Below are 12,002 nucleotides of genomic sequence, written 5' to 3'. Positions count from 1 at the left end.
TGATTTATGTTTGTCTGAGTCACCAGCCCACGTGCAAATGACATTTTTCATATTTCTTCCTTTTTTTTTTTTTAAGGTGGAGCAAGAGCATTGTTTGGAATGAAGTGTCACCAGAGTTTCCTTCTCCCTTCCAAATCCCCAAATGCTGTTCCCGTCACTACCTTATTACCAAATTCTATCCAGCTCTTTAAAACCAACAGATCAACACAAGAAATTGAAACGAGGTGCCTGAAGAACTTGATGGAGATTGCCAACCCTGTCTACTGACTCACTCAGGTGGGCTGGCAAAGCAGGCAGCGTGGATGCCCTTCCCAGAGCAAGTGGGTTTTATCTTTACCTACTGCTTTTCAAGAAATGCTAACATAGAGACAACAAGAACATTAGAATCCAGTCATCAACTTTGCCATTCCGAAATTTACCCAGTTTTGGCACACACTTGGGTCTGACTTCAGCCTTAACCGCTACTGGAAGTGCATAATGAATTACTAGGAAGGAACCATCACACAGATATTAGAAAAATGACTTTGTATTACAGGGAAGTGTCAGGTTTATGAACCTTTCCTTAAACCGAGTAACCTTAGGAGGCTCTCTATAGAATAAAATAATGCCAAAGTACTTTTTGCTTTGCTGCAACATGCTCAGCATCCACACACATTGCAGACACACCAACCTCCAGCTATCAAACCGAGCGCCTGCCGTAATCGAGGTTAAAGGAGATTGCAAGTCCAACAAGTATTATTTCCATTACATACATGCTCATGCTAGGCCTAAACACACAATGATTCCATTAACTTAATCAGCACACATAAACTACTTAATCCATACCTCAGTGTCCATTCATTTCTGAATAAAATCTGCTTCCATCTGTGTTTCTGCTTTTGGGAGTAGCAGTGCTTGGACAGTGAATCTATCGTTAGCCCACTTTAACTTACCTGTTTGCCTCGGTCTACTTTGGTGCGCTACAGCATGTGAGATTTTGTGGTCCAAACACAACAGAGATCGATCAATAATTTCCACAGGCAAAATCCTTACTGTTATCTACTAAACTAAAAACTATTGTTTTATTTGAGACCAATGACCCTTGTTTTGATGTTCTGCGTTAACACTAAACATAAAAAAACAACAGTCTTTCCCAGTTAAAAGCTTTGGAAAAAAAGAAGTCAATTCAAGTGCATATTCTTTTCAACTTTGATAATACAATAATTACATTTATCAGAAACACATGCTAATTGGATCATGCTGGAGCGTATTTCCCATTGTCTAGTACCACAAAACACATCTGGGTTTTATTTGCTCCATGTAAGTTAATAAGGGGTACAGACTTTTTTAAAATAATAAGCAAGATAATCCTAAAAACAATTTTCCAATGTCAAAAGACAAAAAACAACCAACATTTTCATCCAAGATTGTGTAAGTGTAAAATTGACTTTAAGATAGAAACTGAAGGACGTTTTCCATCTACTTGGCTATTAGTGAAGAAAAAAAAAGAAGTTAAAGGAATCTTACTACTCCGACTATTTGTAAGAAACAGTGCAGTTAAATATATCATACTAATGGAACCTAACAAGGGCTGTGTCCCCCACCTACACAGATCCAAATCAGGATGATTTAAAGTGCCAGTACATTGGCACTAGAAGATGTCAGGCTGCTTCTTGTTACTAAATCCCCAACTGGGGGGAAACTGGAAACTTTCAAGCTTTTTGCTGGAGCACAGGGGATGTTGACACCTTCCAGATTTTCACTTTACTGGACCAACCCACAGACAGTATGGTGCAAGGGAACAGCAGATGGCTTTTCTTCTGTTACCTCTGCTTCCTAAAGATGAAACTGAACATTGTTCTTAAACCATGCATATTCAGCTCTTCTATAAGGAGAACAAGGCGTATTTATATATGCTCAAGCCTTTTATCCCATATTATATTTGTCCCATTCCAAAGCACATCTATGTTCAAATAATTTGAATTTTAAGTGCCAACACAGGAAAGCAATTTGCTCTGAACTATGGAAAGACATTTATTCTCAATGCAAAATTAGCATCAAGTCATTTGGTATTAATTTTTCCTTCATTCCCTCCCTCTTAAAAGCACCTAGGACACAAACCAGAGAGAGTGCTGAAAAAAAAAGAAATATTTTTTTTTCCTTTCACAACTTACCTTACATTTACTTGGGCTTTAGTATAATTAGAAAAACTACCACAAAACCTTTTTCAGGTGACAATGCTCTTTTCAGATCTTACTATGGTCAGAAGTATGAACATTCAGTTTGGGCAATATAAATCCAGCAGGACATGGCATTTCTCCAAGTATTAAGCAATTTTTGTGCTTGTATTTTACACTTTATATGGGAGGTCACACATATACAGTTTAATCCCATAACTTTCTTACAGGATCACAGACCTCTATGAAAAAAGACTAAATTTCACCATGTACCAATGGAAGAAAATTACTCTCTGGGAATCTGACAAGAAAGCAAGAAGTTTTTTTCATCACGTAATCAAACACTGTCTAGTTTTCTTTTCCCTAGAGTTTGATGAGAAGATAGAAACAGCCTTTTATTACACTACCAGTGATACAGAGAGATTCTATAGAAGTCTCATTGCATTTTACCCACCTGTTCTGGACATTTGTAATGCTCTATTTCTCCTATAGATATTATAAAGGCAGAGAAGACATGCTCAGAGAATACAGCATAAGTTACAAGTTCAAGAGGGTATAAGCAATTTAAATACAAATCTCGGAGGGAAATAAAGTGTGCATTGGATTGACTGGAAAACATTTTTTACTCCCAAACTTATCTGTGCAAGTAAAAGGCATATTGGCAGATGTGGAAATGAACAGAGAAAGTTATGAACACAGACCATTGAATCAATACAGGGGTATGCAAATAAATAACACAAAAAGACTAATCAATTATCAAAACAGCTGGGGCCTGATACTCTTCTCATGACATAAAATGTAGATCTATCATAAATACAATTACAGCTGCGTTTTCTAAGCTCATCTGTGAGACATGGGGCTCTTAACCAACAGGTGGAAATACCTGTGGCGTGTTCTCTGGACTGTGGTGCATAGGAGATGACACAAAACTGCTGTCATCGGCTCTCCAGAGTCTATGGATCCTTGAGAACTAGCACAAGAGGAAATCAGGATCCTACCATCTCAGATTAGAGAGCTGGTTAGATCATGGTTCATTTTATTTGCTGTAATTGTGTAAATTAAATGCTGTTGGAATTTGTGTAGTAATTAACATTAGATTAGTTCAGGAAAACATTGACCACCATGTCTGAAATATTACTTATAATGTATCCATGGAGGAAGAAGTAGAAATAGAGAAGTTAACCGATTGGATAGGCTGAGATAGGTTATTTCTAGTAAGACACTTTGGTTTCAGAAGGAATGCTAGGCTGTCCAGAGACACGTGTTAAAGTCGAGGTACACTTACAAAGTAGCCTGTTCCCAAGCTGGAAGGAGCTGAGCTCTGCAATAAAACACAAAGACAAAGTGGAAAGTCAGTCATGGTTTTTAACACGTTCCAATCCGCACAGCTCATTACCAGCCCTTTCCAAGCTTTTCATCACTACATCACAGCACCAATGTGCTGCCCCTTGTCATCTGCTACTAAACAAACACGGTGTTGCTTAATTTTTCCCTTTACTTCTCTCAAAGACTCTGAGATGGTAACGTGCTATTTACTGAATTCCAAGCTTCCGCAGTGGACGTAATTGCCAATTTATTTGACAGGCAGGTGGGTAATGAATTAATGATGGCATTTCGCCCTGCACTGAGACTAAACAGACACTCATCAGCCAGCCTCCCTGACATGCTGACATTCAATGCCCTGGACTCCAGCTACTCAGCTCTGTGGCCACAAAGGGGCAGGCGGGAGGGGGAAAGGAAAAAAATAAAACAACGTTGATTGACTTCAAAACAAAAAGCCCGGTGGGTTTGGATGACTTTTTCAGTGTATGACCTGTTTGCCAATTTATTCTCGAAAGGCCCTGGTTAGTACACACATAGTGCTTTTCTAAAATAAGACATTTTGTAAACATAATTAGTAGTCTGAAATGTAAAGAACGTGTGGGCACAGAGAAACCGCTTCAGTCAATGCACCATTTCCTGGAGAACACAGGCACTACCATTTCCCATTTGGATGTCCACGCTGCTTGACAAAGCAAGCACTTAAAAGGAAAAGAAAAAACAAACAGCAAATATCTATGGTGTAAAACAGATTTCAAACCTTGAACCCATACAAATATTGCCACTAAGGAAAACAATCAAAAGGTTTAAATGTTTAAAAAAAATGCATCATGAAATTCAGTTTAAGTGGGACTTGATCACAACCTCTACATTTGCAGGAATTAAGGAGATAAAGGGTTTTGTTTCATTAGTTTTTCATCCAAGCAATGGGGATTACACAGCAGGTTCTCTTGGAGACATGATTGGAGATCTAAACATCTCAGTCCTAATCTAGGTCGCTGCCTGTTACATTAAAGGGTGAACAGTCCCCAGTGCTGCGGCCCCATCACCTGAAACACTTTACGCCAGGCTAGTCGATAGACAAGGAGGCAAAACGCAGAGGATAATTCTTCAGTGAGCAGCAGGTAGTCCGGATGACCAGTCTTTAACTCCTACAGCTCGATTCCTGTTTCTGCTCGTTAGCACAACCCCGCTTGTGGTAATGACACAGCTCAGTGATTACCAGGACCCGCACAGGAACCCCAACCAGCCTTGGCAAACCCTTGGAAACACAGAATTCCCATCATTGACATCCCTGCTCTGAGACACTATGATGGGGAACCCTAACGGCAAATTCTCTTGATTCCTGACATGAGTGCAGTGCTGACATGAAAGAAAATATCCCCCTCCAAGGGGTTGATGGTGTCTGTACTGAACTTGGCACGGCAGAAATAGATTGTGCCAAGTATTTTTAAATTAACAACGACATTCATCGCGGATAATCAGAATATCACTGTGTGTTCACCATAACACTACTAAAAAGAGAGGTTTAGATAGGTTATGTACATGTAGGGAAAGGCTTTCTGGTTTAAGCCATTGGAAGCTAAAGACTTAGCAAGGGGAAATCACCTTGGTAGCCATAAGGGCACCAATATCATAAAATCTACAAACTCTGTTGGGAGTTCTTAACAAAAACAAGCAAATCTGCTGTGGAAATTTGGAAGGTATGTGGTTCCCGCCCCCTCGTACTCTCTCTCTTACACGTTATGGCTGCTGGAGGACTCGAGATCTGCAGCCTAGAGATTTGGATATCAGCATGCAAGGGGAGCCCTACAGAAACAAACCAATCCTTCAGTCCCTCTGGCCTCACTCTGGCTGCTCTGGGGCCTCAAGCTCCCTCTGCTGCCGTCACATACAGCAAGACCAGCCTAGTCCCAGTGACAACGTCCATGGAAGCATCTCTGCAGCAGCATCCCACTGCAGTGGAGAGGACCGGTCAGCGCTCGAAACCAAAAGGGCCCTGGACTCAGACCAACTCCTCTGCTTTCCTCTATGTCCTTGTGACCGTGCAGCTTGGAATAACCTGGTAATAACCCAGTCATAGTATGTGCTGGCTACTGTTCTAGCTAGGAAGTCCCCTTCTGGGGCCCCACACCACACTTGTGAGCCAATGCAGCCGCAGATCCATGCTCTGCGACACTGGGAGAGAGCACGTGTCCGCACGTGGAAGGTTGGTTTCTAATGCATTTACTTTTCCTGGAAAGCACATCATACTGCCCTTTGCTTTACTCATTTTGCTTTCTGCTGCATGCCATTTCCATTCTTTTTATTTAAGCTAGAGATGAACCCACAAAGTACAGCACATGCAATCACAATTACACTTTTCTTTGAGCTGGGTACAGATGCCAGTTGAATCCCACTCTTTCACTCACAATTTGTAGACCTTACTTTACAAGCTGAAAGTGCCAAAGTTTGCATTCGGCATCTGTGTGTAATTTTTGTCTGCTTTTTATTCCAAGTTTTGGAGGGATCAAGTATCAAAACAAAACAATAAAAAGGGAGAAAAAAAGAATAAGCAAATAAAGACTTTCCTACTAAATACTTCCGTTCCTTCAAAAGCAGTGCTGCAATGGTTATGAGAGGACAGCTGAAACACAACAGTCAAATGACTTTCAGCAAAAAGAAATAACTTTGCATTTTCAGGGAATTAGAGTTTGCTTGATGGAAATACACTGTGCAAACTCTAATTGAGGTCATTAAGAAAGACTGTACTGACATGCATGAATGACTAAGTTAGCTGTGTTGTGAACTGCATGTTGACAGAGCACGTAGGCTGAAGCAAGGGCTGTGCAAGAAGAGAGCTTCTCACCTCTCCTGATAACTCCCAATAGTGAAAGGATCCTACTACCCACTGCCCAGCCTTGGTATCAACTGATGAACGTGATGCTGTGTATGCAACGTCTTTACAGCCCATGCTGAGTTGTGATCTTGCACTGGGTGGTTCTACAGCTCTTATAGAAAGTGTGCCTATAACAGAGGTAATGGCTTCACTTTCTGAAACCCTCTGCAGAATTTGACACTAGATATACGATTTGATATTCGCACAACCACCAGCAGAAGCCTGCATCAGGTGCCTACCAGCAAAACACAAGTCACTTGCTTAAAATTAACAGGTTTTTGTTTTATTTTCCTTCTGTCTTTTTATAATCTCTTTTTATTATTATCATTATTATTATTCCTTTCTTAAAGAGAATAACTTTTGGCCCAGGAGCAAAAATATAGTAACCCTCATGTAAGCATTAGTTTACTGTGTACCAAAGAAAATTACATCCTTGAGGTCTTGGAAGGCACAGTTATACCCATTTTGCATATATATTGTGCATTACTTGGGGAGCTGGGTGGGGAGAAAGACTGTGTTGTACATATTCGTTCTGGCTATTGTTTATGCAGGTCTGACTGAATGAAGGAACAGTGGGTATCATTTCAATTTCTGATGTCAACATCAAATTACTTATTTAATTTCATGCCTGGCGAAGCATTGTATAGCTACACGCAGAATCATTTCACTTCATTTGTTATGCTGTGTTTTCTTGGCGATTGGCTTGCCTTCCAACTGACAGCTTTAATTACGACATGAATTTGATTGCACTGCCGAGGAATTAACATAATGCAACAAAGCATTTAAGCACCCAACCTCAGACATGCAAACACACACATACATACCCTGCATCCACACACACAGCGGCAGGCACTGCAGTTGAGCAGCACACACACACAAACACACACAGGGCTTTGCTGCTGTTATTCCACTTCAGATCCAGCCAAGATTACTGGGGACATTCTGGAGAAGGAAAAGAACTAAGGATTTCAGAGCACAGGCCTTATGAGGAACGGCTGAGAGAGCTGGGGGTGTTTAGCCTGGAGAAGAGGAGGCTGAGGGGAGACCTCATTGCTCTCTGCAACTACCTGAAAGGAGGTTGTGGAGAGGAGGGAGTTGGGCTCTTCTCCCTAGAGACAGGGGACAGGACAAGAGGGAATGGCCTCAAGCTCCACCAGGGGAGGTTCAGGCTGGACAGTAGGAAAAACTTTTTCACAGAAGGGGTCATTGGGCACTGGCAGAGGCTGCCCAGGGAGGTGGTTGAGTCACCTTCCCTGGAGGGGTTTAAAGGATGGGTGGACGAGGTGCTGAGGGACATGGTTTAGTATTGGATGGGAACGGTTGGACTCAATGATCCAGTGGATCTCTTTCAACCTGGTTGTTCTATGATTCTATGAAAACCAGAAACAATATTCCAGTCAGAAAGATGTCAACAATTGTGACTCCTTGTTCAGCAAAAGCACGCGGAGGCCAGATGATCCATGCTGTGTTGTGAGGGTATGTGAGAGGCTTTTACTACCCACCCCTTGTTGAACACCTGCACCCAAGAGATGAGGCTGAGGGTGCCTGAAGCAGCCCTCTCATCAGCAACAGCTTGTCCTGCCGCCGCATCGGCATTGCCGTGATGATGAGCAAGGTTTGCTTCACAGGCATCAGATTTTTAACAGGACTAGCAATGATGTGAACTTCAGTTCTGCGGCAGACCAGAAATTTAGGAGTGTGCAGCAAAGATATCAGTTTTTTTGATTTGTTTTTAATTAGCGAAGAGGTGACTGAACCCTCTGTGCATTCACCATCCAGGTTAGCTGTAATTCTCATGCTTTCCTCAAGGAATCTCCTGTCTGCTTTGTAAAACAAGGCTAAAAGGCACCCCGTGTATTCCAAAGTGGGAAGACTCAATTAAAAATAAATACATACAGAAAGGTAAAGAACACAAGCTGACTGAGCTCCAAGCTGAGGAAAAGAGAAAGCGCTGCCATTTTGTCTCCAAGCAAAATCCTAGCAAAATGAATTCTACTACTGGCAAGATTTTGATGAGATTAAATTGACTACAGCACCCTATATATGAAAGAGGAGCAGCTCTCCAATTTCTCTTTCAGGCCCCTGAAGCTACCTCTGCCCATAAAGGAAAAAACAAGTTGTCATTCCAAAAAATACTATATTGGGGACAAAGGCAGAGAGAAATGGGTTTATGAAATTCAAGCGGGGAGATGTATCGGGGCACCGTCAAATGCTTGCAACGGTGCATTCGAGCAGTCATTGTCCCTAATCTGGCAGAGGTCAAGTTCTCTGCTAATTATGTTCTCGCACAGAGGGGTGTGTGTACACGTGTGTGAGAGGAGGACAAAGAAAGGAGTTGATGGAAATCAGTCTCACTGCATTGCATCTGACAAGAACATAGGATATTCCTCTTCCTACTGTCTGGTGCTATTTCAAGCCTCATTATGAGAAAAGTCTCCTGTTTAACATGGTCTTTTCAGTGAATTATCTCCTTTTCATTTTTGACCACCTCTGTTGCAAATGCTGCAAATTACCTGCTTGGATCTCATTAGCCTGGAAAGGACACATTCCTTGTAAACACACTTTGCATCAATCTGTGTTATCCAAGGACCGTAGGTACATTTACAATCTGCAGAGTTGAAAGATATCTGACAGGAGAGGGAATGAAGCCACTGACATGTCAGTCTGCAACTGGATATTCATTATACCATCTCCCTCATTCTGCATCTGTCACTAAGCTATCACTTAGGCTCTGCGTTAAAGCTCATGAAGCTAACATTTCTGTTTCAACAGCTTACTTACAACTAGGGATTTGAAAATTGATCATCCACCTAGAGTATATGCACTTCATTCATTATACATATTTCCATGCAGTAGCCATGCCTAATCTTACAATGCTAGCAGGCTACATCAGTGGAGATTCATTATATTTCATGTCCAAAATTTGCTTGCTGACCTCAGGGTTAATCTGTCTGCAATATTTTATAGTTTTGTTCTATCTTCTGTTGAGTACAAAACTTTCTGCCTATTTTTTTCTGAGAAAATAGTGTTCAAATCAGAAGATTATCTTCAGAGAAAAATTACTCGCTCATCTGTAGCTTTTTCTGGACAGTAACTAGCAGGTATCATTACACAACTCACACTATCAAAAGATACTATTTAAAACAAACTTATTAAGCCCTTGATGCATCGTTGTCCATAAGAGGCCAGTTCAAGGTGGGCACACTCGTAGTCACAAGGGGAAATATCGCTAGCACTTACACAGAACGGTTTTGGTTGGAAAAGACCTTAAAGATAATAGAGTCCATGCTTGACAACCCTTTCCATAAAGAAATTCCTCATAATATGCAACCTAAATCTCCCCTGGTGCATCTTGAGGCCATTTACCCTTTTCCTATAACTGGCTACCAGGGAGAAGAGACCAACCCCCACCTCGCTACAACCTCCTTTCAGGCAGTTGGAGACAGTGACGAGGTCTCCCCTCAGCCTCCCCTTTTCCAGACTAAACACACCAGCTCCTTCAGCTCGTCAAAAGGCTTGTGCTCTAAACCCTTCACCAGCTTTGATGCCCTTCTCTGGACATGCTCTAGCATCTCAATGTGCTTCGTGCAGTGAAAGCCCCATCATTTAAATACAGGGGGTGTTTGCCTTTGGGAAAGCTAGAAATGCAGAACAGTATTTACTTACTGAAGGAGCCTGGGAAAGGCCACCACACACTCAGGCAAGGAGAGAGTTCTCTCATGCATGTTTTTCAAATCTCAGTTGAACTGGCAGCACCAGACCGCAGAGACACATGCTTGTATTGCAATGAATTATCAAAGCATCAAGGAACTTACTTATTAAGCAAAACATAAATTATGTATAACATTTTAAAATATACATTTTCACATATATTTACATAGCGCTCCTTTTGAGCAACCTGTGAATCCCTATGCCCGCTCTTGGGTGCTCTGGGGAAGTTATATTTGCTCTCCACTTCCTTTTAATTTGCCATAGTGCCAAGACAAAGGGAAAGCATTGTAAAAACATCAGAGAAAAGCTGTATTTGATCAGTGGAAGGGGAAACAGGACTCTGCTCCCACTGCCAGGTCTGGCACTGCAACAACTGTGAGCTGCTGGGAAGCTCAAATAAACCTCAGTTCATTGCAAGGGACTGACAAGGCTAAATTAAAATCATGTTTGTAAGGAGCTGTGATTTTTTTTTGCTGGAAGGTGCTGTGTAATTGTGAAGTTCACTGCAGTGAATTCTCAGCTGCCGTAGGGCTCGGAGCAAGCAAGGATGGCAACAGTGACAGGCTGACGGTCATCTGCGGGCACAAGGCATTCACTTACTATCTCCTCTGGTTTCACTCTCCTCTTTTACAGATATCTTACAGCCCCCAGACTGACCTCACCTGATGGCAGTGAAGGGCAGGCTCTGAAGTGTCTAAATGCGTCTATCTATACAGGCTGGTTCAGGGGGAAAAATGAACCTCTAGAATAACATGACAAAGGGATGAGGAAAGAGCTACAGATTGCACACCTTCACCCCCAAAAAAGAAACCAGGCGGCTGTTCCAGTGGTGTGCACAGTTCAGCAGAAATGGCTAGCTGTGCACCTTCAGGCTGAAAGTTGCACAACGAAATGTATCCTATACAAAGGTATTTCTTTTAATGTCTGCTCAATTCAGTTTTATTGGATTGGCCTATTCAGGACACCATCTGGTATCTGTCAGCCAAATCTCCGTGGACACGCTATCGATAAAATCCCCATTTCCAAAATGTGGGTTAGTTCAAAGTAGGGGCAGATTGCTGGCTGCTACAAATTGGTCTGGCTGACGTAGCTATCCGTGCTTTTACCAGCCAAGGAGACGACCTACAAAATCCCCAAAGTACATATGTTTTTGGGACAGGGCTCTCTTGATATTCTGTGTTGTAGAAGACTCAGAGCCATGAATAAAGCACTCAAGGATTGTGATGGTATGTATAGTAAATAACCTATTTGCAGCAACAGAAAAGTTTCTGTAGTTATTCACATGTCGAAGGAAATCATGTGTTATTCAACTCATGTCTGTTATTCAGCCAGTGACCAACACTCTTCAATGGAGAGAAACATTTTCCACTAGAGCTGCCATCTTAGGACCTTCCACAGGAGTTTAGGCAGAGCGATAACAACAGAGCTTATGTTATCATTGGCTGTGTTATATCTATTCATCATATATAAACTACCTGAGTCTCTCTAGACACTAAATACTTTTCATAAAGACAGCATTTAGCCCCGAGTAATACATTCCTTTCTTTCCCCACTTGGGGTAAAATGAGGCCAACTCACTTCTCAACTATGCAGAGCATTTTAACTTCATTAAACAGCCTTCAACTGCTTCAAATTGAATGACTGTTTTCAGAGAGACAGACATTGTACCAAACTCTAAGAAGTGTACTGAACTGGGGCAGGAGATCATAGAATCATAGAATAACCAGGTTGGAAGAGACCCACCGGATCATTGAGTCCAACCATTCCTATCAAACACTAAACCATGTCCCTTAGCACCTCATCCACCCGTGACAGGGAAGGTGACTCAACCCCCTCCCTGGGCAGCCTCTGCCAGTGCCCAATGACCCTTTCCGTGAAAAATTTTTTCCTAATGTCCAGCCTAAATCTCCCCTGGCGGAGCTTGAGGCCATTCCCTC

The 12,002-nt window shown here is 41.9% G+C and overlaps 1 protein-coding gene across 6 annotated transcripts in view; it reads right to left on the bottom strand.

Annotated features, from left to right (window-relative positions):
- The window catches only part of AUTS2 (activator of transcription and developmental regulator AUTS2), a 767,857-nt gene that overhangs the window by 406,348 nt on the left and 349,507 nt on the right, over positions 1-12,002 (bottom strand). For all 6 annotated transcript variants that reach the window (XM_069874197.1, XM_069874201.1, XM_069874199.1 and 3 more), the window contains one exon: positions 3,442-3,477. In XM_069874197.1, coding sequence (XP_069730298.1) covers positions 3,442-3,477 — 36 coding nt within the window. The remainder of the gene's footprint in view (positions 1-3,441; positions 3,478-12,002) is intronic.

Source organism: Phaenicophaeus curvirostris, chromosome 21 (assembly GCF_032191515.1).
Source record: "Phaenicophaeus curvirostris isolate KB17595 chromosome 21, BPBGC_Pcur_1.0, whole genome shotgun sequence".
Classification (NCBI taxonomy): domain Eukaryota; kingdom Metazoa; phylum Chordata; class Aves; order Cuculiformes; family Cuculidae; genus Phaenicophaeus; species Phaenicophaeus curvirostris.
Note: the sequence above shows the minus strand (reverse complement) of the source record. Positions and strands in the feature narration are given on the sequence as shown.